We start from the raw sequence: 27,130 nt of genomic DNA, 5'->3' as shown, positions 1-27,130 counted from the left end.
ATTTCAGTAATGATTTGGCTAAATTTCTTTTCAGCTAGATTTTGAATGAACCCCTCTATCAAGAGCTGAATTGTTAAGCTCAATTGACAGTATATGCTGTGAGCATCCCAGAGGCTCACACTCCCCATCATCTAAAACTCCAAACAAAGAAAAGGCTAAGGGACTGATGTTAAGCAGACTGTGTACCAAAAATCAATACTGCTTGTATATGTACATAGATTTCTTTTTCTAAAATGTATGCACTGCAATAGATTTTCATAAAAACTAGAAAAAGTTTATATAACTACTGAATAATCTTCCAATCTCCAAGAACGTCAAAAGTTTTTATTTTTCGTTTTTTGATTTTAAAAATCTAGCAATAGCACAGAAAAAAGAATACTATGAACATACCAGAAATTCTGAGAAATTAAAAAATAAGGTAGAAAACAGTTATGACTTTTGAAAAAAGCAAATCTAGAAAAACCCTAGAGCTCAAAGTACCTACAGTTCAAAGTGCCTCTAGGAGACTTATGGAGATAAAGGTGGTAGGAAACACTAGGCAAAGGTCAAGAGCGGAGGCCAGGGAACTCAGGCCAACAAATGAAAAAAGGAGTTCTGGTCAGGTCAGCCCCTCCTTTTCCTCCTTGGACTAAGCAGTGGACATCAGAATTTATTCTCTCTCTGGATACTATAGCCACCGAGGTAGAGAGCAGAACCATGCAACCAGATGCTGGTCACCTCTCAAGCCCAGGCAGATGGGCTGACATCAGCATGTCCCATCCTTCTAATATGAAAATGGAAATGGAATACTGCACAATTAATCAGCCTCCATGCAGATTCTTGACTACAAAGATCTCCGAGTAAAACAAGAATCACTAAGCCTTTGGGGAGATGCTGCAGTATAGAAATGAGACAACACAAAAAATGAAGCAGAAACATCACAAAGGAAGCAAGCAGTTACTACAACAGAAACTGATACATAAAACAAACTCACACATCTGAGACTGTATACATCAGAAATACCTTTGAGCTTGAGAGTTAAAATGCAGTTACACAAATAAAAGGAAATAAAAGTGATTTTATTCATAATTTTTATTAAAATAAACTTCCAGTAAACATGGAAATTTTTCTTTAGTTGATATGTATAATAGTCACCCTTTTATGAATACAAAACTGATGACCTGATATTATGTAAATTTTAGGACAATTGGTGACTCTAGAACCAAGGCAAGGGAAGAAGAACCAGTCACTGTGTCTATACTTAGCCACTACGGTTTTGATAACCACGTAACGGAAATTTTAATGTCCAAGCTTTCATTTTATCACCACTAACAACAGCAGTAATCACAGCTATGACATTATTATTAGCAGCTTAAGCAAATGCTCTAAGTCTGAGGGTTTACCGTATCAGCAGTATTGACTCCATTTCCCCATGTCAAATCAAAGGTTCCATTTATGTAGCCTACTTTGTTGGCCACATCTTCAAAGAGCTTTCGGACTGGGGTAGACGCTGGTAAATTTAATGTGATCCTTTCACTCACTGTCTTCGAGTTAGTAGTGTCTTGTATTATACATAAGACTCTAGGTTCTTCAGCAGCATTTTCTATCTGAAATTTTTAAAAAGTTTCAATTATTCTTAAAAGAAACACAAGTATAATTAACCATAAAATTTTATGATCAGCGTAAAGAACCCATAAGACAGTATTTTCTCTGTATTGTTTTACTCTGTTTGAAATACATCCCAATAGATCATGTCAAACATAAGCACCATGATTGCTTTGGGGGAAGTAGGCATTCCTGTGGGTATCTGCTTTTACCTTTTAAAGTTATAAAGCAATAGAGCCAAGAAGCCATGAAAACTTAAAGTTAAAAATTACAAAATTTAGGGCTAAAGCAATGACTCAGGTTGAGAGAGCTTGTTGCTCTTCTAAAGGACCTGGATTTAGTTCTCAGTACTTGTGCCGAGCAGTTCACAAGCACTTCTAACTCAGCTCCAGATCCAATGCTCTCTTCTGGCCTCCACAGGCACCAAGCATTTTGGTGGTGTACAGACACATGGTGGCAAAATACTCAGACATGTAAAAAATTCTCAATTAACAAATTTGGCCTTTAAAAATATATCACTACCAAGTCTTTTCAGTTATTAACCTGGAAACTGAATTATAAATTTTCCTTCCTTCTTTTTATCAGTAAATATCAAGACAATTTAAAAAAAAAAAAATCCGTCTCAGCTGGGCGGTGGTGGCGCACGCCTTTAATCCCAGCACTTGGGAGGCAGAGGCAGGTGGATTTCTGAGTTTGAGGCCAGCCTGGTCTACAAAGTGAGTTCCAGGACAGCCAGGGCTACACAGAGAAACCCTGTCTCAAAAAACAAAAACAAAACAAAACAAACAAACAAAACAAAACAACCAACCAACCAACCAACCAAAAAAAAATCCGTCTCAAAAACACAAGTATGCCCTATACCGACTTTCTTTTCCATTTCCCATGGTACTAGCAGTTAAATCAATGGTGTCTCAACACACCAGATGCTTGAGTAGAAGAAATTCCCTCTTCCTCATCTCATGGCAACCTCAACATGAGTCACCTATATCTATCCAGCTTCTGAAACCAGAGCCAAGCTGAGCGTCTACCAGTTCCAGCTTTCCTCTTTACCTGCCACTAGCACCAAACAGTGTCTAGTCTACTTAGGTATCCCTTGTTGCTCTGTTCTCATGCTATAATCAGAGCATCTTCTATCAAAATTATGGCAACACCTCCCCTTCCCTTCCTGAGTAGTTTACTTGGAACACTAGCTCTGGTGCTGCATCTCTTGCTTTCCCTGGAGGAGCTGTGGCATCCTTGTGAAAGGCTCTTCAGAAACACGCCTTTTACACCCTGGGGTTCTAGCCAAGCATCTTGTCTTCTCCTCTCCTCTTCTTGTCCCATCTTCTCTTCTCCCATTCTCACCTCTCCTCACTGTGTGGTACTGCAGACTGAATTTAGAGTCTCTGTATGTTAGCCAATACTCTAGCTCTTAGTTAAAGTCCCATTTACAAGAATTCCTCGTCTGTAACAGGATCAACTTCAATCATTTGCGTCCTTATTATCCAATTTAAAATTAGAATTAGTATCAGTGACGAATACTGAAAACAGGATAGCCACAAAGTTTATGCAGGTGAAGTAAAGTAAAATCACTGTAATCATTGTTTCTGCAATGTCAATTTTGGACTTGTAAGGGATTGTGTGAATTAAGGTTAATCCTATTAGACTGGAATAGAAATACATCTCTATAAAACAGATTGGCTAGCATTTCATTTCAGACAAATAAAAATTTTAATTACTAACAATAACAAAAATGAAAATAAAAAATAACCTCTATAAAAATTGACTACAACAAAAGGATATTATTAATATACCCATGAAACGGAGGAAAAGCCTTCAACTCTGTATTTAAAGTGGACATTAACATACAGAATGGATTAGATTACACACTTGAAACCAAAACTAATAAACATAAGCCAGACTTTTAAAAAAAATCTGGTCTGTAGTAAAAGAACTCAAAATGATTTCAACTATTGAACTTTTTGTTTGTTTGTTTTGTTTATGGCTTTTTGTTTGTTTTGAGACAGAATCTATTAACATCCTAAGCCAGGCTGGTCTTGAACTTTCTTGCCTCAGCCTTCTCAGTGCTGGTATTAAAGGCATGATCTACCATGCCCAGCAAGTATCTGCTTTCATAATTCTAATATATGTTAGAAGAATATGATATGGAAGATGCTATAGCATAGTATACTAACAGTGGTATTGTGGCAATATCACGGGGCTATGCATTCCTAGCTCCCAACTTCCTTAACATGTGTGAGAGTAAAGTATAAAAAAAATCTAGATTCTTCTCCTTCTACCTGAACAGACAGTGAAGTTACTATAATAGACCCCATGTGAAGAGCAACTGTGTAAACATAAAATTTAATTTTATCTGTTCCTTTTACTTTTAATGGCAATAATTATTTTATATATATACTGCCCTTTACAAAACTGTGAAGCCTGGGTATGGTGGTGCCTACCTTTAATCCCAGCAAGTAATAGACAGAGATGGGCAGGTTTGAGTTTAAGGTAGCCTGGTCTACAAAGAATGTTCCATGTCAGCCAGAGCTGAACCTTGTCACTAAATAAAATAAATACATAAATAAATGCAAGAATATAAAAAAAAAAGACAGAAATGATTTATAATTCTACATCTCAAAAGAAACCTAGTAACATTTTGTTGAACAACTTTCCAGTGTTTTTCCTATGCACATACACAGGCTTCTCAGATACAGACATGCTATTTTGCAATTCTTTACTTATAAATATATATCATCCAATTCTTTTTCTATCAGACTTTATCATTTTAAGCTGGAAAATATTATTAGTGCATAGATTAATACTATTTTATCATTCTATGTTACTGATTCCTAGATCGGAACTTTTTGGGGGTGGGGTGGTGGGAGCAGTGTTGAGGACTGAGCCAGAGCATTGGGCATGCTACTGAACTACACCCCAGCCCACACACTTTTAAAAACAATTATGTGATAGAGCTTTGTACCCACTCTGTTCTCTAAAATCTCCATGCCTACCATGTTTTACTCTTGAATTTAATTCCAGTATAATTTAAATAAATACAATGTTCTTTAAAAGTCTAAACTAGCCCTTTATAAACTATTACTTTATTTTATACCCAATTATCTGGTTTTTCTTTACCTCACCTATAATTAAATTTAGTATGTGGCTATCAACCATACATTTCACCTAACTTTAAAATCCCTGTAAAATTTTTTCTTTTCCTCACCTCCAATTTGGAAACTGGTTTAAAAAAATATTCCCCATTGGAAGGTATTATAAATAAGTCATTGTAATTTCATAATAAACATCTTTTCAAGAGCAAAACCCCTCTACAGTATCAACTTAATAATTTTCTAAAACATTAAATTTCAAAAGATTTGAGACAACTGGGATAGATAGCTATTCTTTGAAGCTCCACTGCAGAATGGTGGTACCCAAAGAAAAAGGTAGTATTATCTTCAGGTGAATTACTATTCTTTTTCCTTTTCCCCACTTTTCATGAACTTGAGTTGGCTATGTTTAGGTCCATCAGATTGTGTGATACTATGCTACTTAAAGTTGGGCCTTAAGAAACCAATAGCCTCCACTATGCATCTTGAAGCCTCCCCTTCTTTAAACCACCCCACATATAAGAGATCCAATTAGCCGGGCAGTGGTGGCACATGCCTTTAATCCCAGCACTTGGGAGGCAGAGGCAGGCAGATTTCTGAGTTCGAGGCCAGCCTGGTCTACAAAGTGAGTTCCAGGACTGCCAGGGCTACACAGAGAAACCCTGTCTCGAAAAACAAAAAACAAAACAAAACAAAAAAAAGAGTCCAATTACACCAGCATTAGCTTGCTATGTGGAAGCCCTAGCAGTCTACATGGGCAAAAGTAGCCGCTGAGTGGAAGCACTGAGGTGGATGTGTGACACGTGAGAATAGCATTCTTGGACTTTCCATTCAAAGCCAAGCACCAGCTAAATGGAGCCAAAGCAAGATGCCTCAAGGAACAAAGCTCAACTGCTGAGTCTTTGCACAAACTTCATCCCACACAATCCTGAGTAAATAAATTAAGTGAGTGGGAACACATCTGAGCACAGATCATGCTTTAAAGTAGGGAGCAAGTGTTAGTCCAAAGAGTTCTAAGAACAAGATGAGAGAAAGCTATAAAGTTTTAAAAGCCTACTAAAGGTTCTATTTAAGAAGACAAATGCACTTAGGATAAGGTATTAGAAGAACAAAGTTACCCACATAGAAAAACTATGAGGACAATCAAATCTATTTATTTTACACACACACACACACACACACATACACACACACACACACACACGCATGCACGCACGCCATCCTAAGCACTGCATGTGGAAGATGTCTGCTTGTGTCTAAACTCACTGCACAAGTAGCTGATTTTTCAGCACAATGGAAAGAAATCCTCAAAAAATAACTAATAGAATCTTGAATCGAAAAAGTAACCACATTAGGATAATCACAGAGCAGATAGTGTTTTCTTCCAGAAACTGCTCTGCTACTAGAAAACAGAAGTAGCTGACAAGGGAAATCCCAAGTACACCCTGAATGTATAACGTTCTCAAATCATCTTTTTTAAAAAAAACATTCTTAACAGTCAAACTTTAAGAGGCTACTGCTGTCAACATTGCGATTTTTCTAACGACGATGACAACAACATCCCCAAGCTTTGCTAGGGCTTACAACACTGTAATTCTAAGAACTCAAGAGGCTGGGGCTGGTGAGATGGCTCAGTGGGTAAGAGCACCCGACTGCTCTTCCGAAGGTCCGGAGTTCAAATCCCAGCAACCATGGTGGCTCATAACCATCCATAACAAGATCTGACTCCCTCTTCTGGAGTGTCTGAAGACAGTTACAGTGTACTTACATATAATAAATGAATAAATCTTTAAAAAAAAAAAAAAAGAAAAAAGAAAGAACTCAAGAGGCTGAGGCAAGAAGATTCCAAGTTCAAGACCTGTCAGGCAACTTAGTGAGGCTGACTCAGAATAAAAAAAACTAAAAAGAGACTAGAGACATGGCTTAGTGCTGGGCTTGCCTAGCAGGTATGAGGTGTGAAGTCCTACACTTAATCCCCAATACCTCAAAAGCAACAACAAAACCCTGACAACAAAACAGTTCTTAGATGTTTTTATTTTTTTTATTTAAAAATACAGAGATATATAGTTGATGGCATATGTTCAATGTCATTAGATGTAGAAAATAACAAAACTCAAAGCTATCAACATTTGATTTTTCTGAGAGAAAAACGTTAGACTTAAATCACTGTGAAGGGTGGTCGTCGTCTTCTTTCTTTCTTTCTTTCTTTCTTTCTTTCTTTCTTTCTTTCTTTCTTTCTTTCTTTCTTTCCTTCCTTCCTTCCTTCCTTCCTTCCTTCCTTCCTNTTCCTTCCTTCCTTCCTTCCCTTCTTCTTCTTCTTCTTCTTCTTCTTCTTCTTCTTCTTCTTCTTCTTCTTCTTCTTCTTCTTCTTCTTCTTCTTCTTCGGCATTTATTATATTTGTATATACCTGTGTAGTTTATACGCTGTGTGTGTGTATGTGTGTGTGTGCGCGTGCGCATGCATGCTTGCGTGTGTATATGTGCATGCATGTGCAGCTGTGTCTTCACATGTGCTTGCTCTAACTTGGCTTTGGATGACTTCCTGCATTGGTGAAGGGTCTTCTTTACTTACACATTCAACCATCTTTCTGTTTTCTCTCCAGGCTTTCTTCCTTCAATAATGTTAGAACTAAGCAAATATGGTTACAAACTTATGTACATGCAAAGTCCATTTCTCTACTTCTGGGCAAAAGCTGCCATAAGGTAAGATAGCCAGTCTTGGGTATTTGCTGTGGCTAGTCATTGTTCATAAATACTACACTGCTACAGATTATTATTGAGTATAAATATTTTTGCTAACTGAAATTTATATAATTCTTGGTCTTGTTTAGAGTATTCAATTTAAGCAATAAATCTTGGTCTGCTGACTAATGAAGATCTTGATTTACATTAAAAATTATTTTAAGATTCTCTTTATACTCCATTCAAACCCCTAACATACTCAAGTAATCTGTTTTCTAAGTGGTCACTTACAACAACACTTGGGACACATGGAAACACAAAGAAACAGCTTGAGGGGAAAAGTAGATGTGGAGGAATGAAGGAGAGAGAGGTATGAACTACTGGTTAGAGTGTAGTGCACAGGGAAGTTTGGGCTTATTAGAGCCACAGGGGATCAAGAAGATAACACTTGTATCTAATTCTTCAATAAGACTTCTAGATATAGGGCCTGTGAGATGGCTCAGTGTGTAAGACATTTGCTGTCAAGCTGAAGACCTGAACTTAATTCCTGGAGTCTATATGATGGAAGCAGAGAATGGAGTTCCCTAACAAGCTGTCCTTTGACCTTTACATGCAGTAGCAAGCAACCCCCCCATAAATACATAAATAAATAAATAAAATCAAAAGTTTATAAGCAGTAATTTTGTAAGTAATTTATTTAATCTCTAGTACTATTTAGTGCAAAAATAAAAATATCTGTAACAACAGGCAAATACTACATCCAAATGCAAAACTAAGGGCTCTACCATTTTCTTTCAGTTCTTCCTTATTCACTTGTTAAATACAAAGGACTGTACAGATGTAAAATTCATTTAAGATGACTTGTATGCTACTAAAACTGCTTAGGAGTAAAGTAGCCAGATAAGCAGAAAACTTAAGACATGCTTTGCTATGGAACAAAGCACAAGCATGCTGTTACTTGCTCTGTTGACTATCGCACTAAAGCAGTGACACCAGCAAGCTACCTGTAAAAATTTCTTCTTCATTTCATCAAAGATATTTTGTCTGCATCTCCAAAACACATCCTATAGCATATAAAAACAAAATGAATTATTTCCATAAAATAAAGGCACAATAAAAGCAAAATATGTTCTGTTATAAGACACAATTACAAAATTAAAGGCCATCTAGAATTTCACTTATAATTTATATTGCAATTTTAATGCTGGATCAGTCTTGTATATATTCTGAAAACCTATGGTACAGTGAGGACATGAACTGGCATATTTTAACAAAAGGCACCTTTAAAATAAGCTTATTATAGGTACAATTTTTTTCAACAACTATGAAAGCAGACACACATTTATATGCAAGAAGAAATAAGTTACTGTTAATTACCAAGAAGCAATTTCTTGAAACCCTGAGTCTACAATATCCATGCTTCTTCTACACACATTTATCTCTTGCCTCCTCCTTTGCTTAATATGGAGAACATACTGAATGAAAGGTCATTTTGCCTTTACAATAGAATTCTAGTAGCAGTAATCTTTCTTCAAACAGTGACTTCAGGGCAGAAGGGTCAGAAGTTCATGGTATCTTCAGCTACATAATTAGTTCAAGAACAGTCTGGACTACAAGAGTTTTTTAAAAAGGGCAATTCTAAAATAACAATCATTAGCGAATTCATTATATGTTCTACCAAAACCTTTTCTATTCTACAGTGACTCAGTTTCTACCCAACATGATCATTCTGTTTGGCACAATTTGAATCGTGCTTCTTATCTTTCAACACCCACTTTCCTGTGCCAGAACAGTTAGTTTGAGAATTTCAGTCTGGTTCAGAATGTTGACTATATCTTTCACAAAATAATACTGCCCTGCAACCAGCTGTTAAAGCTGCACTAGTGGCCTAGAATGTAACAGTGAACAAAGCTTAGCCCTTGGAGCAGTCAATCATACAGTGGAAAGCAGGCCACTAACAATCCTGAGCAGTCTGGTACCCACCACTCTCTGTCCATGGTACCTAGACTGCTTTTCCATTGGTAGCCTTACATTTTTGGCCCAAGTTTCACTGTGGCAGTTTCAAAACATGTTCACCAATTCTTTGGCATAACTCTTAGCTAACATAGGAATCTAGTGCCATACTCTTTACATATATGGATGGGCCTCAGTGACTTCTATGCTATAGAACATGACTTCCAAGGTTGAGTTAGAAAGGACTTTAGCTTCTTGGCTCTATAAGCCTTTATAGTTGCAGCTTGTAGGTTGGAAGGAAACTAAATAGCCAAATGAAAAGGCCATGTGCAGACATGCTACTCCTAGCCTCAGAGAGATCCCAGCTGACACCAGCATTGACATCACAGTCTGAGGACCCCTTCAGATGCTTCCAGGCCTAACCTTGCCTGGTTGATGCCACTCAACAGAAAAATAAGTTGCTGCTGCCTGTCTTGCCTGGGCTGTTATTCTGTGAGGAAGAAGTGTGAACCAGTAGTCACATAGCTGAAGATAATCAGAACAGCTCATCTCTCCCCCTCTTAAAATTATAATCTTCCTGCTACCCCTCATCTCCTTTCCTCTTAAGTCTCTCCATAGTTCCTGTAGCTACCTGATCAGCAGTTAATACCTATTGTCTTCAGCTCCAAAAATCTTCTACTTTGAGGCAAGACAAAATACACAGGATTCCCCTGGCCTCGCAATTTAACTTAAAAACTAGATGTGCCACTGAAATTGGTACTCATTGCTCAATCTTGGTCAGAAAGTTCTTTATGAGAAATGAAATACAAAATAAAAAAAAAAATCTATAAACAACAGTAGCATATGGCACCAAGTTCAAAGCCAGTCTAATTTACATAATGAGTTCCAGGGCAGCCTGTACTATATAAGACCACCCTGTCTCAAAAAATGTCTTATATTTTAAATGAACTCAATAGATGGAAGAACTAAATATAAGAGCTAAAACTATAGACTATCTAGAACCAGATATATCTGGGAATTAGGTAGATGAAAGATACATTTTTCAGCCAATATGATTGTGTCTTTAATCGGAGTACGCAGGGAAGCTGAGGCAGGTTGATCTTTGTGAGCTCTAAGCCAATCTGATCTATATAGAGTTTCAGGACAAACAGGGCTACATAATAAGATACTGTCTTAAAACAATAAAATTAAATTAGCTTTTTGGTGAATGGTTCAAGGATAAGTAGCCATGTACAGAAGGGGAAAATACATACAAATTTAAAGCATATCTTATGTCCTATATGAAAACACGCCCATTTCAGGTATATTAAAGACCTAAATAGCAACGCCAAAGTCCTAAATCCTTAAGAAATCTTACAGAATATCTTTAAATTTTTAAGCTTAGGAAAAAAACACAAAAATGAAGAGAAAAAGATAGTTAATGGTAATTAAAACTGAAGACATGTAGTGTTAACAAAACAGGGCAAAAAGATAAAAGTTGGAAAAGAATATTTACAGTAAAGCCAACTAAAAACCCTGCTACCTGAGCCATAACCAACAAGAACACAGCAAAGGACAGGATAGTTCACAAAGAAATGCTGAAATGTGTAAAATTATTGATCAGCAAAAAAGAAACACTCGAAAAACCAAGACTTTTCACTCTTAGTGTGAATGTAAACTAATTCCACCTTCAGGAAAGTTTGACATTACATTACCTATAAAACAAACAAACAAAAATGCTTATCCTACAACTTACCACTTTCATCATTAAAAATATCCCTATGTCCCCCTGCTGTCTGGCCATCCATTCACCTGGCCATCTACTGATTATCTCCTATAGAAGCTCTGAGTTAAAGCAGACACACAGAAATGTGCAATTCCCATTGCTTAAAACACAAAAACTGCAAGCGCCCCAAATGCAATCCAATGGACAAACAAAGAATAGGTACCATTAAAATATGAACCGAGCTATGCGTTTTTGGTACTATCTAACCCTTTGGGCTTTTCCAGCTCCCAAATAAGGACAGGGAGGCTTACTTTTATTTACAATGCTTAATGGCTTAATGCTTTAGGCTCGCTCCTCAACTAACATTAATCTGTTTATACTGTTATGTCTGTCATGTGGATGGTTACCTCTCAGTTTCATATGCCAGACTTCTTCCTTCACCTGACTCTTTCCCAGAGTTCCCTTCTCTTTCTGGAATTCCTGCCTATTTCTCTCCCCCCTGCCATAGGCCATTCAGCTCTTTATTGACAGGTGATACTTTTACACAGTACATTAGAGATTATCCCTACATAATGTATATGTATTTATTTTTGTATTTAAATCTTAAGAAGAAAACAGCAAATGTAACTGGTATGTATTAAATAAAAAAAAATTAAAGTACTATCCTCTCATTATTCCTCCCAGTCATAAGATAAAAATAGTGACCCAAGATAAAGGAACAAAAGCAATTTGCCTTGGCATCAGAATCCATAAAAATTATCTAGGAAAATGTGTAGGAATATGTATTTTTAGTATGAACAAACAGAAAGAACAATATGCTTACAGGAAATACATGTCATGTAATATTAACAAACAACACACAGAATATAAGTAATTTGGAGGTAGCATGTCAGAAAATGCAGGAAGGAACTAAGGACCCCCTAACAGAGGTTTCTAATAAACCCCAGTTTCTAAGATTCATAGATATATTTTAACCGATTACAAGAAAATTCTCAGATGGAAGAGAAGTCTCTTAAAGATAAAATTGCATTTATTTAGATAGTGACTAAATATTGTTAACAGTTTTTCAAGCCACATACAATACTCTATTTGATACTTTTAAATCAGACTAGTAAAATTTTACATAAACCAAAAAGGGGGGCAGGAGAAGAAAGGGTGGAAGGAAAGGAGGCAGGCATCCTGTGAGTGTACAGACTAAACACTCAGAACAGCCCTAGAAAGCAGCAGTCTCACTAAACAGGAAACTTACTGACCACACTACCACAGCCAATCACCAAAGAACAAAACTGACCCCACACCACCATCATCTGCCAAGAGACACGCACTTGGCTGTAACAGAGTTCATCAGTCTCTAATCAGGGAGGTGTCCTTCAGGAAGCCATTGTGGGCAGAATGGAGTATCCTCTTCACCTCTGTATCAAAAGAAGTCACGTGGGAAGAAGCAAGTGCACTTGTCTTTCAGTCTAGGGAGGAGTTGTCAAAGAAAGGTGAACCTAAACTCAATCACCACCCAACAGTAGTAACAAGGCACTTGACCAACAGCTGAAAGTCACAACAAAGTTTCCCAAAAAATGTATTGTCCTATAGTTGGTCAAACTGCCTACAGATTCTCTGAGCTCAGCCTAGGTCATGGTGGTGTGTCTGAATGCACCAAGAAGTGCATCATCAGTAAATTCAAGACCCACTGTGATGCCACACTTTGGAAAATGGTAAGAAAATTGGAATTAATTAGCACTCCAAGTACAATTAATTGTTCCTGTGACAGGACCAAGATAAAGGGATGGGCCACTATTGTTCCCACACAAAAACAGCGCCTGAACCTGAAACTCCCCTTGTGCTGTTGTAGTCAAGTCTGCTGTCAGAAGCACACTACCCTGTGAGATACATCTACCCTACAATAAATAGGTCAGTTTACGTAACAGCCACAAACATACCATAAAACAACAGACCCATCTACAGGACTGGAAATTCTAACTCTAGGTATAGCAACAACAACAAAAACTGAAAAGAGCTAGCCAACTTGTACATTCATGTTCACAACTGAATATTAACAACTCAAAAGTGGAAGAAGTCCAGGTACTCACCACTGAGATGGCTTAGTGGGAAAAGTGCACACTGCCAAGCCTAACTAATAACTGAGTTTGATCCCTGTAATCCTCCTGGTTCACAGTAAGAACATAAGTTTTCCTGATTTCCACATGCATACTATGGCATTTGTATGCCCATACACATACATATAAAGAAACAAATCTTTTAAAAGATGTTAAAAATGTAACCATCTGTTTATTATGGAATCTTTGGGCATAAAATACAGATTTCAGTTTTAGAAATGCTTCCTGTATATATTTATTTAGCTGATTCTACTGAGGACTTAGAAGCAATGACATGTTTCTAACAACAGATATGTCCAGAGTTTGTTTTTAGTTTCTAGGTACCATTTTGCACAACAAAAACAGGATCCTAAAGTCTTGGTAGAAATTTCTGAGAAAGTACAAAAAAACATAAGTACTTAAAGAAGTACTCAAAATATATCAAGAGAATGTAAGAGTCCCATGAAAGGTTGTTCTCATTGATCAGTTCTAGATAATTCAAACTTAAGCAAATGATTCACTCAGTTTAAGTTAACATTTGTTTATGATACAGAATGGGAAACAAACAAGTAGGAACATATTCTGAAATTTTAAGCAAACATGTGCCACACCAAATTTATATTCAGGTACTGATGATCAGCAGTAAGAATTATAGAGCAACAATCATTGGCCTAGTTAGAATTCCTTGAGAAACCTTCAGAAAAAAGTATTTTCAGCAGCCAGGTGTGCAGACTCATGCCTTTAACTGCAGCACTCAGGAGGCAGAGACAGGAGGATCTTTGAGTTCGAGGCCAGCCTGGTCTAGAGCTCCAGGACAGCCAGGGCTACACAGAGAAACCCTGTCTCAAAAGGAAAAAAAAAAAAAGTATTAAAAGTTTTAAAAACCAATTTTGAAAAAAAAAAGCTTAATAAAGGTTTTTAACTATTTTGATAATAATTATTTACCTGCTTTAATTTGCTTTCTTTGTATATGGAATATTCTTAAAAACAAATAAAATTTACTTTGTGCCTATTCTAAAGCATATTCAAAGTGTAATGAAATTATGGGTAGAGTGTGATAAATGAACTTTTATTAATTTATTGTTCAATGTACTATGGTATAGATTTTCTGAATTTAATAAATGTTATAAATTATATCAATACATAGCATTTACTTCCAAATTATAATAACAAAAACATTCAAGTACTAAAATACAGGCTGACTTGGATAAAGAATGCTTGTATTATTTATGCCTGCTCTCTCTATACTAGTGTATGCATCACTCAAGCAACTACATTCCACTGTCTTTGAAAATATTTTTGACATAAACTTACAGAACTCATATTAACCTGAAATGTTTTTACTCTCATGTAGCTAATTTTCAGTTGCTGCAACCAATTATTCAATTCTTAGGAAAGTGTAAGAACTTTAAAGACTAGTGACTTAGGGTTTCTATTGCTGTGATGAAACTCCCACCAAAGCAAATTGGGAAGCAAAGAGTTGATTTGACTTATACGTACATATCACTGCTCATCATGAAGGAAGCCAGGGCAGGAACTCAAACATGCCTTGAAGGAGTGCTGCTTACAGGCTTGCTCTCATGGCTTTCTCAGACCACTTTCTTATAGAATCCCAACTCTGCTAGTGATCTTCCCATTGCTTCCTGCTGATAATTCCAGTGTTGGTCATGCTAAAAATACCCTAACAAGTATCAAACTTTGCAACTAACATTTTTAGGAGGTGAAACAATAAGTCTTTACTATTCCTGTTATTTCTGATTCTGATTTCTGCTTAGATTCCTGTTGCTAATAAGCAGTGACTTACTCAGCTTGTGATACAACTGACCTATTCACAGGTTTGCAATATTCCAATTCTAAAGCTTGACCTAGTATGGAGGTTTTTTCTGCTGCTTTTGTTGTGCAAACTTTGTTCCTTAATTCAAAACTAGTGGTTAAATAAAAATGGCTACAACCACTTACTGAAGGGATTAGAGGTGGTGGGTGGGTTTTGAGAGAGAGAGAGAGAGAGAGAGAGAGAGAGAGAGAGAGAGAGAGAGAGAAGGAAGAAGAAGAAGAAGAAGAAGAAGAAGAAGAAGAAGAAGAAGAAGAAGAAGAAGAAGAAGAGGAGGAGGAGGAGGANGAAGAAGAAGAAGAAGAAGAAGAAGAAGAAGAAGAAGAAGAAGAGGAGGAGGAGGAGGAGGAGGAGGAGGAAGAGGAGGAAGAAGAGGAAGAGGAGGAGGAGGAGGAGGAGGGGAGGAGGGAGAAGCTGTCATGAAAGGAGATGAACCATAAGGACATAGCCAGGAGAAATACTAAGAGCTTTGGGTACACCGCTGGGGAAGTAGCCGGGCTAGCAGTTAGAAAATTACATTAGGGGTAACTCCCCAGTAATTAACCAATAATTTTTAATAAGGAACAAGGTTTGCACAACAAAAGCTGGTAAATGTGAGAATTCAATTCACTTGTAGGCAACTAGACCTTTGGGTACAGAACTCAGCATTACAATATACTGCAACAGACCAAACCTCAACAATCTACTATTATACCATACTTATCTATTTTGTGGTGATGAGACTGAACTCAGGCCCTGGTAGATGGGAAGCAAGCACTTTAAGCTACAACCCTAGCTCATCAAATATTTTACTTTAAAAAACATGGATAACTTTAATATAACAGTCTTAACAATGCTCTGATCATAAAGATGTTCCATTTAAAAAATGTTAAAGTTTTCAAAATTAAAAGCTGTCCATTTCTATGGACATTCTTTTTGAGGAATTCCTTTGTGACCTTTAGGAACTTTGTGCTTAAGTCAGAGCACCTGGCTAGAGTCCTTAGCATAATTACCATTTTGGCTGTGTAATACCTACACAATTCTACCCCACTCTGGCTCAGTATTAGAAATGAACCTTCTATTATAGATTCTAATAGAGCATCATAATGCCATGAGAGTTACGCATCATTAATGGAACTACCAGTTATCCTCTTCAGGACAGATTTAATAAACACCTAATCCTTGACTATAATAGAATTTATATTATACTATCCCCAAATGCAAAAGATTATCTGCAAGGAGAACATGTGAGTTTTATCATATTGGGGAAAATTTGAAAAAGTTTTTTTCCATTCATATGACCATCTCACAAAGGCTAATAACTAATCTGACAAGCACATTTTGTGTATATATATATATATATATATATATATATATATATATATATAAAACTGAATTAGAGAGAACTTTTATTAGCTTATGTCATCACACTTCCTCATGAAACAGTTGAAAATGAAGAAAAGACCCAGCAGGGGGTGGTGGTACATCCCTTAAATCCTTGCATTTGGGAGGCAGAGGCAGGAGGATCTCTGTGAGTTCCAGGCAAGCTAGGCTAATGTTGCAAGTTCCAAGACAAAAGAAACAGAAAGGACCCAGACAAGTGATGTAAAACTACTGGCTTATTACTTTTTTTTTTTTTTTCCTGATTCTGTAGCCATCATCCTTCTCTCCAAACTAGGTACTATGCAAACTCCTTTCTCAAAAAGCCTAGTAAAATTGTACTAGGGCTATCAAACAGTCACAACTAACTATTAAGAGTAAACAGACTTTTATTGCCCTCTCTCCTGGTATTATCAAGCACATTACCTGCAAAAAGTATGCAGGATTAGGTTTACTAGGAAACCAAATCAACCTCATGCAAAGTTGCACTGTGTCATTAGTCATCAGAGAGACAAAGTCACAATCACAGAGACATTACTTTACACTAAGAGCTAAAATATGGACTCAACAAAACAAGCAGCAAACAAGGCCTGATACTGCCAAGTAACAAGGAGCATGCTGAGCATCTGGGGCTGCCAGGCTCTATGGCAGTTACTTACAAAGTTAAACAGATACTTTCCACACAAAATATGTCCTAGTCAATCTCATTTCCTTACCCCCTAGATCACAATGTGGATGTTTTATTCAGAATCATCAAAACTGTAGCGACTGCCTGGCCTACATAGTAAGTCCCTGGTCAGGGAAAGGTACAACACAAGATCCTGTCTCAAAAAATAGCCCCCAACAACCCAGAGAAAAACCAATGTCTATTAGCTGATATATATCTAAACAAACTGTAGCGCTGAGCAGCAAGAGAAACGAAAAGACCAACACAAGCACGCAGACCAACCTCCAAAGCTTCCACACTGTGGGCCACTAAATGATACATTAGAAAAGCAGCAAACACAAGGCCGGCAACCAGACCGGCAGCAGTTAGCTAGGGTCTGACTGGGACAGGAGGCTAAAACAGGAGAGAACTTTTCTAAGGAGGCAGGACCATCCTATATTTGACTTGGTGGTGGGTGTACAACTGTATAAAGCCGTATGTCTCCACAGCATAGATTTTACTCTACACAAAATACACCTCAGATACCTAATGCCTACTCAAACTTTCTTCAGGACATGAAGGGCTGTGATATCCAACTACTGCTTTCCTTACAGAGTTAAAATCAGACTATACTTGCAGAAACATGCTATGTCATGTCTATTTTTTTTAGAACTCTTAAATTATATCTGTATTGTATTACTGGTAAACAGTACACTAGCAAATATTTCAACACATAGAATTTAAAATGTCAAAACTAGTATTTCTCACGTCTCTTGTATTAGAAAAGTGGCTACAGGTATCTAATTTTTCACCAATTCCTTTTCATAACCACAAACTACTAAAATATACAAAGAAATTACACCATATGATATAAACTCAAAATTAATACAATAAAATTAAAACAAACATTTTTATGTTAATAAAACATTACAAGCTATATATAAGATCACAGACAGTTTATTAGTATTTACTAAAGCAGTGCATTGTATTTTAGAAAAGTCATACAAAAACTTGACGTCTTAATACAACCTGGAACTGGAGCTGCAATCAAAGTTTCCTTAGGTAGTAAAGTCTTAACTTCACTCAGTGCATTGAACTATCCTTAGGAATAGTTCATTCATCCCCAAATAAAAACATTCCTGGGGGGATGTCCAGTAATCACTCCGCAGCTGCCACACTAAAGTCACTCTCTACTGCATAAAGAAGTAGATATTAGAGTTAGTAGGGAGTACTCTATATTAGGGTGTCCTATCTCTTATAGCTGGAGGTACAGGAAGCTGAAGGCCTACATGGGTGCTGAGAACAGAACTCAGTCCTCTAAAGGAGCAGTACCTGCTCCTAATTTCTGTAGAAAGAATATCTTGTATATTGTATGGATGCATCACCTATCAATTTAAAAGGCTTATGGCTTAGGTAGGAAATAAGGTGAGACATCTAGAAGGAGAAAGAAATCTGGAATAGAGCCAGGCGAGAGATTCATTGGAAAGATGTGACTAGTCAGACACATGGTACCTGAGCACAGGTATTAACCAGCCACGTGGTAAAATGTAGGGTAGAATAAATGGGATATTTTAAGTTATATCTAGTTAAAGAAGGGTCTAGCTATAAGGTCAATGTATTTGTGAATATACTTTAAGTCTAAGTCTTATTTCTGGGAGGAAGAACCAAAGACTAACTTCAAGAAATTCCTGAGCCACCTATCCAGTCCCAAGTTACCCACATTATATGTTAGATCTCTTTATTAATCTCAAGGCTCACAAAGAGATTAGAGGAGAGCACTCAGGAAACAACAGCTGCACAGCATTCATGAGCATGTGCCAACACACAAGGTTAAGGAGAAACCACCCCATCCTGGTTTGTGTGTGTGGCTCTCAGTGAAAATCCCACTATTTTTTAGAACACTAACTTCTTGCTTGTAAACTTCCTTACAGCAATAGGTGAGAAACTGCTGAGGATTTCACAAACAGATCTTGACACACCCCAACAACCAGACTGCAACTAGTGGCATTTTCTAAAGGCAAGGGAGACCTACCTGATGAGCCTACTCAAGATGTTAAGTGTATCATCAATCAATCAAGTAATTATGTGAAAAGACATTCTGCCAAATAACTCACATGTAGAAAATACCCTAAAATGTACTAATTATGAAAAGCATTTATTAAAAAACAAAAAAGTACCTAATTATCTTATTTCAAATGAAAAAGAATAAAACATTTGTTAAGTATTCCTCTCATTTTCACTTATATGCAAATTTTAACATGTTGAAGGACATAAAATATTTGGGTAAAAACTCTTTCCATAAGCAAGTTTCAGCAACTAAACTGTATAAAAATTAAGGCATTCTATGAACTTCTAGAAAACAAACTTATATTTCTTGATTCTTGATGTCTGTCTGTGCAATAAAATGTAAAATCTTTTTTTTTGGGGGGGGGGGTTCGAGACAGGGTTTCTCTGTATAGCCCTGGCTGTCCTGGAACTCACTTTGTAGACCAGGCTGGCCTCGAACTCAGAAATCCTCCTGCCTCTGCCTCCCAAGTGCTGGGATTAAAGGCGTGCACCATCATGCCCAGTGTAAAAATCTTTCTAGATGAACAAAGCCTCTGGAACGTTTGGACTCAGCCTTCCAGAACTAGGCACCTACACTCAATTGGCTCAAGCCCTGACCACAGTGCAATTATCTGCCACTTCCTAAAATGTATTACAGCCTTTTCTGTTTTAAATGTTGCTCCCTGTAACTGAAAGCTCTGCTCTGTCTTTGTACACTGACCATCCTCTGAGGTCCAGCTTAAATGTTATAGCCTCAGAGAATCCCCCCAGAAAAACCAGCTGCTCCCTCTTTTATAGCTCCACAGTATCTCTGGAGTGCACATTTGTCTGATCACGTCATCCTCTCCTTTAGGCTAGACTTGGCGTTTAAAATGAGCTCATTTCTTATCTATCCAACTCTGTGTTCTTGACAGGTGTTAAGCTCCATATCTGAACCGAATGACTGCCTCAAAGTCAAAAGTAACAAAAATCTTCATTAAGAAAAAGTATATGTATAATTAAGAATCATTTGAAACAAAGGAATTTCTAGGACAAACTATGTTTTGGTTATGCTAAAATTCTCTCTTAAGTCATGAACAAGACAGATACATTTCTGGATCTGAACTATCCCCCACAAGGCTAAGTGAAAGGCTTGCTCCTCAAGGCAGCATTGGTCAGATGTCTGGATCATGAGGGTTCTACCCCATCAATGGATTCATCCATAGATAGATTTTTAGTTCCGGCAAGTATAAGAATCCAGGAAGTGGGCTTATTGGAAGACTGGAGACATTTTTGTTTGTTTTTGTTTTGTTTTCTCTCATATAGCCCAGGATGTCCTGAAACTCTCTATGTAACCAAGGATGACCATGAACCTCTGATACTGACACTACTTACAACCTCCAAGCATGCCATCTTGGAGACACAATAGAACAGTGGTTCTCAACCTTCCTAATACTGTGACCCTCTAATAGAGTTCTTCATGTGAAAGGACTATTCAACCCCCAAAGGGGCCGCAACCCACAGGTTGAGAACTGCTGCTGTAGAATAGCTCTTAATCTCGTCCCTTAGTCACTTAATGGCTCTTCTCACTTCCATACCACAGGCCAATGGGGACTAACAACCATGGACTGAAACCATAAGCCAAAATAAATGTTTCTTCCTTCTGTTTATGTTAGGTACACTGTTTTAGCAGTGGATGCTGGGGACACAGGGTTTCCCTAAAGGTAAGCCTATCATTTTACCAAAGGTTTCAGATAAATTGTTTTAAAAAATATTTTTCCTAAAAGTTCTTAAAATCTTTTATTTATATCACATAGCCATTTTTAGTTACACCACTTAATAGCCTGCCTTTGTTTAATTTGTCTCTATAATAAACATTACACGTAATGGTGAAGGCACAGTAGGAAAGATGACCATCTTACCTGAGGGATCCCACCTGGTTCAAATGACCAGAGACACATCAGCACCATCCTCCTTGCCTTATTCAATACACTAAGGATACAGCATGTCTGTGAGATCCTTCTACTTGATACACAAGTTCAATATACTGATGAAAAAGCACCAGACAAAGCCAAAGGAAAGTCAATCCACAAAAGAACTGACTGCATTCTTCAATGACTAAGATTACGAAAATGGTAATAAGACTAGAAAATTGCCACAAATAAAGAAGAAAAATAAAGACAACTAAACACATTGTGGATTCTGAGGCTGATCTCAGGAAAGAAAAAAAAAAGGACCTTAGTGGAAGTCTGGTAAAAATTTGAATTATTTTTCCACTTTGGCAACTCATTTGTACTAAGGTTGATTCAGACTTGAGAACTGCTTTACAGTCATGGAAATACTAAGAGAAAAAGCTAGAGAGAAGGTACACATGAACTTTGTATTCTTCCCACAACTCTTTCATAAAGACTTTTAAAAAGAGGAGGCTCGGAAACTGGCCATTTCAGATATCCTAGGAGAACTGACAGCAATCTAAGAGGCAGTTAGAATTCCCAGGTTTCCTCTTCTCCAGAACTCTTCCCGACAAAAGAACAATCTTTGAAAAGCATAACCAGGTATTTTTGAAGGATATATGCACCATTCTGAAAACTGGAAAATTGAATGAAAGCTCATCTGCATACTCCATGATTAAGATTCATAAGACTTCCTTATTTCCTATTTATAAGCTTGGGGGGGGTGTTCTCTGTGTAATTCACCAGTTACAAAAGAAAATGTTGTGTTCCTAGATGCTATGGTCTAAAGCAGGGGTTTTCAACCTTCCTAATGCCACAACCCTTTAATACAGTTCTTCATGTTGTGGTAAACCCCAACCATAAAATTGTTTTGTTGCTATTTCATAACTGTAATTTTGCAACTGTTATGAATCATAATGTAAATATGAGAGATGCAGGATATCTGGCATACAACCTCCAGAGGGGTTACAACCCACAGGTTGAGAACCTATGGTCTAAGGGTTTCCCAACCCATACTTTCACATAGCACCAATTTATACACTGAACCCTAATCACTAATAAGATGTTTGGAGATGAGGCCTTTGGAAGTTTATTAGCTCACAGGGGCACAGGCCTCATTAAAGAGAAAATATCTTTATAAAGACATCCCAGAGACATGCCTCATTCTTATCCACTATGAGACACAATGAGTAAGAGATGTTTTGAGCAAGGAAACACCTTGATCTTGGACTTCTTTGCCTCTGAAACTTTGAGAAGCAAATTTCTGTCCTTTACAAACCACCTAGCTTATTGTATTTGCTGCAGCAGCCCTAACAGACTAAACTATTGGGACTTCGTTAGGAAATTATCCAGACATGTATGTCACCATACAACAAAAGCATAAACACGGGCTGACAGTGTTTGCATTCTGCATAGACCCCCCCCAAAGACCTTCGAAGGAAAGCAACTGTAGGAAAGACAAAACTCAATATAAGCAAACAAATTAATTCAGAGGAAAAAAGAAAAACTACCAGCATTTCCAAAGAGAGATAAGACATTTCACACATAAAACAGACTTGCAATAATTTTTAAGCATTTGGGGGAAGGTATAACTTAGAAATAATACATATTACAGCAAGCCAAAACCAAAAAAGACTTTCCCTTTTATTTTAGAGACTGTTTAGCTAGGCAGAGAATTATCATCCAGAAAAATTTTGAAGGAGTTCCTCTTGTGATATTGCTGGATACACCAGCTTCTTCTACTGTGAAGCGCCCTAGCTTGCTCTTGCCACCCGTACCTGGAGGAGCCTTGGGATTCCAGTGGCCTCCATTACTCTGTCTATTTTACCTGCAGTGATAGGTTCTGGCCAGTCCTGCTCACTTTGCAATTCACCTCATGGTTCTGCAAACTTCCCTTTCGTGACTTAACTTCTTTGACTTCGTTCCTTCATTTCTTCTGCTCTCTCTCCTGAATTCTAACTATGTAGACCTTGGCTCTACTAACTTGTTCTAAGTGTGTCTGTGTATGTGTGTGTCTGTGTGTCTGTGTGTGTGTGGGTGGGGGGGGAGTTGTTTCTCATCAATTTTTTCTTTCCCAAGTTTTTCTTTCAATTCTTCTACTAAAGTTTGTTTAAGACAGGGTCTCATAGAAGCCAAAGTCAGCCTGGAACTTGCTATTTACATAAGTCAAGCTGGCTTCCAGTTCACAGAAAAGCTAGAGCAGGTAGTTTCTTACAATGACAAAAATGGTAGGTGTGACTGTAAGAGCAAAATGTGTACACTCAATAGTCTTTACAACTATGGCTTTTCAACACTGGCTCTACAGACAAAGTTACAGGAATTTGTTTGGTTTTATTTTTTCCCCNCCCNCCCNCCCNCCCNCCCCCCCCCCCTTCCTTTTCTTTTTCATCAGAGACAGGGTCCTGAGCCTGTCCCAGAACCCTCCACATAAACCAACTCACAGAAATCCACCTGCCTCTGCCTCCCAGAGTGTGGGAATTAAAAGAATGTGCTACCATACCTGATGTACAGGAGTTCTTTGTTAAGGGGGCTGCCCTGACCCTAGAAAGACTTTGGCAGCATACCTGGTTTCTACCCACTAATGTCAGCAGCACATCCCCTGCTCTTTTTTGAGTCCCCCAAACTGCCAAACACACCCCATCACCCATTAAGGACCATATGCTAAACTGATAATTTAGAAAAAAAACTGAATATTATGAATTCAACCTCATTGTGGTGAGGGACACTTTTAATGTCAGCACTTGGGAGGCAAAGATGGGTCTCTACAACTAAAACGTTTACAGAACACTACTAAAATTCTAGTTTAAAATATGGAGGTAATTATCTGCTACCAGAGGTAGTATGCAGAAACTTCGAAGGACCTAAGTCATATTCTCATCTGCTTAGAAAGTAACTCTAATAAGTTATAGTGAGGGTGGCTAGGGTTCAGTCTGCCTGGAAGCAGAGCAACCACTTAGAAGGACATTTGAGTGAAAAAATAATTACAGAGGCAGAGTTACAAAGTGGTAACTGTATAAGAGATATTTTCTACATGAAGAACTATCTATACTTTAAAAAAAACCAACAACAAATAAATAGATGAGTTAGATGTAGAGAATCGATGAGACACCTACAATGTGTAAATCACAACCAAGAGCTAAAGCTGCACAACCGTGATTACTCAAGAGAAACAAGTCAGCCCAGGAATGCAGAAGAAATAAAAATCACGATCATGAAATGTGACAGTACAGTAGGACATCAACAACTACCTAAAAACGACAAGCTTGCAGAGCTCCAGCCACACAGCCCAATCATCCAGACACACAGAAACGTCAACTACCAGTGCCAAAGTCTCCTCTCTTGCTTCTGCAAGTCCACTGTTTCCCAACAGAACTGGAGTCATACACAGTCTGCATTCAGTCTCCTTTCACTGCATTAAATAAATGATAAGTTTCAGAATGAGCCGACGTCTACTAATACTCCAGTTTAAGACACTGATGGTATTATCTGGGAAGCCTCTCACAGGCAAGAATCGATGCCCTGCAATAAACAAAATAAAAAATGACCAATGTGGCACTGCAGCAATTCCAAGTAGTTTAACAAAGAGAGATAAAATTAAAAGAATACTCATTTGATATGGTCTTTAGTAGACAAGGATGAAAAGATTTCTTCTACAAGAAATCAGACAACAGAGAAACCAATAGTCATTGATGATTTCTCCTACACAATTGTGAAGTTGCTGCACTCAAATGAGTTAATATATAGACAGCATATGTGACCTTATCTGGTATCCCAATAAACATCAGTTATTACTATCATCATTAGATGCCAAAACCCATATCCAAATGCAAGGAGTAGTGACAACACAGGAAAAAAACATCAAGGTGTGCAATTTACATGTCCACTTATCTAAATTTATATGCTCTGTATGCTGAAAGTATCATTTTAAAAACTTCAGTGCCAGACGTGATGGCACACAAAGGCAGGAGAAGCTCTGTGAGTTCAAGGGCATTCTGGTCTCTGTCTCGTCTCTGTCTCTGTCTCTCTCTCTCTGTCTCTCTCTCTCTNTCTCTCTCTCTCTCTCTCTCTCTCTCTCTCTCTCTCTATATATATATATATATATATATATATATATATATATATAATCTCCAGGTCAGCCAGGACTACATAGGGAGACCCTGTCTTGAAAAGAAAAACCTACCAAAACATTAATAAATATGTTCCTTTCTGTTCATACCCGATGACACCCAAGGTGTCCATTCTAATTTTCTCCTACAGGGCAGAGTACTCATATATGCTATGACCCAAACCCTTATAAGGAAACAAAGAAACAACAATTAAAACTGAAGGTACTAAAAGTAAGCAATCTCAACATCAAAATCAATATTGCAATTAAGTTACATGGCAGAGTAAAACAGTGATGCGCTCCTCAATGAACACCGCCCTCTCCCTTTGCTCTTTTTGGGGTACAATTTAGGAGTACTAGAATGCTGGAACGTGTCCAAATGAACAAGCACGAAGCAGCTGAAGAGCTGAGGAATGCAGGCTCCAGAACAGAAAGGGTGAGTGAGCTCTGCTTTCTCTATCTTCAGCCATGAGAAAAGCTCTCCAACAGAAATGTTGATCATTGACAACTATCAAAAGATGACACTAAAGGTCTAGATTTATCTCAATGTAAAACCTTAAAATAACAGAGCTCTCCTAAGAAGAAAAAGCTGTTATCAAGATAAGTCATGGATATGGAAACAGCTTGCCAATTATGCTGTGGAAAATCTCTAAGCAGAGGAATAGCCAGTTAGAATTCAAAGTCTCCTTCCATCCTTACAACCATACAAATGAATATTTACTAATCTATGCTCCAGCAAAAACACTCCCCTAGACTTGTAATATATATATATATATATATATATATATATATATATATATATATATGTAAAACAAAAGTGAGAAACACCACCTCTGCTGTCAAGGAATTCCCAATGAACATCATAATATGTGTACCAGTCAGGAACCACAGTAAATGTTCCAAAACGCTGTTTATGAACTGCTAAGTGAGCTCTGCTCTTATGCTAAAGCCTTCTATGGAGAAAATCCTTAGGTTAAAATACTCCAGACTCTTTGACAAAGGGGGTTTATGAATGTGTACAGAGGATTTGAACAGGCGAAGCAAGTAGGAAAGAGGGACAGCACAGTGAAGCAAGCTGGAGAGAAGCCTGTTTGTCCACATTAAAACCTCGTTCTATGGGAAGAGAGATAAGTGAGGAAAGGGCAGGCTATAGCCAGAAGCAAGTGTACTACTGTGCTTTGAATACCAGGCTGCAAACAGCCTACACAGCTACTCAACACTGCTGCCACCGCTGAAAACTGTGCCTAACAATGAAATTCGCATGTCAACCATGCTCATGGATCATAGAAAGCTATTCTTTTAATTTTTTAAATCCAGCAATTTAAAAATCACTCCTAACTCAAACAAAAACAGGCTGGGAGCTGGGCTACAGTTTGTTCATCTGTACACTAAGATGCCGCCTCCAGCAGTTCTCCAAGGGACATTTGTCCTGGCGTTTCAGGACCAAAATAATCTTAACTTATTTAACAACTCTATGAATTCACATATAGAATCAAAAGCCACATCCATAAAGGTCAGACTTTCTCTGAAGCAAAACAAAGCTCTTTGGGGTTGTTAATATAGCTGGAATAGGCACAGGAACGCTTCTAATTCTGCACTTTACTTTCACTTACTAAACAAGTACCTGAAGAAATAGAAACTATTCTTAGAGCTCCAAGGTAACATGGACTGAACATGAGAGGATGAAAAGACCTGATGGAGGACCCAGGCTCTAGTCGCCCACCTGTGAGTCCTTATTTGAACAAGTCACTTTCAATCTGAGAGCTGTACTTCTCACTCCTGTGAGAAGTGAAGTGGTTTAAATTACATGATTTCCCCCTCAGATTTAGCACTGTATAATTCAAATGCTACTTGATAACAAAGAAAATAAAACTCATTACTAAAAACACAAACAAGAGAAAGGCCTTGTTTAAAGTATCTAATGCTACAAACTAACTAAAGGAAGAGAAGGGGAGAAAGCCCACATATTTGGTTTAAGAGATCACTAGCTTTCTTTTGGGATACAGTCCTGGTAATTCAGAAGCAAATATGGAAGTAGAAGCAACCAGTGAATGAAGAATGAGTGAGGCTGTCAAGTAAAAAAACCAAAAAAAAAAAAAAAAAAAAAAA

General features: G+C 37.6%; 1 protein-coding gene across 4 annotated transcripts in view; it reads right to left on the bottom strand.

The window, feature by feature from the left end:
• Usp47 (ubiquitin specific peptidase 47) overlaps positions 1 to 27,130 on the bottom strand; it is an 83,415-nt gene that overhangs the window by 54,020 nt on the left and 2,265 nt on the right. For 2 of the 4 annotated variants that reach the window (XM_021219841.2, XM_029548178.1), the window contains exons 2-3: positions 8,360 to 8,419; positions 1,383 to 1,586 (exon numbers count right to left, since the gene is read on the bottom strand). In XM_021219841.2, the coding sequence (XP_021075500.1) occupies positions 1,383 to 1,586; positions 8,360 to 8,419 (264 nt within the window). The remainder of the gene's footprint in view (positions 1 to 1,382; positions 1,587 to 8,359; positions 8,420 to 27,130) is intronic. The other 2 variants (XM_021219849.2, XM_029548189.1) reach the window with 1 other exon arrangement.

Source organism: Mus pahari, chromosome 1 (genome assembly GCF_900095145.1).
Source record: "Mus pahari chromosome 1, PAHARI_EIJ_v1.1, whole genome shotgun sequence".
Taxonomy (NCBI): domain Eukaryota; kingdom Metazoa; phylum Chordata; class Mammalia; order Rodentia; family Muridae; genus Mus; species Mus pahari.
The sequence above is the reverse complement of the archived record's forward strand: the minus strand, read 5'-3'. Positions and strand labels throughout refer to the sequence as shown.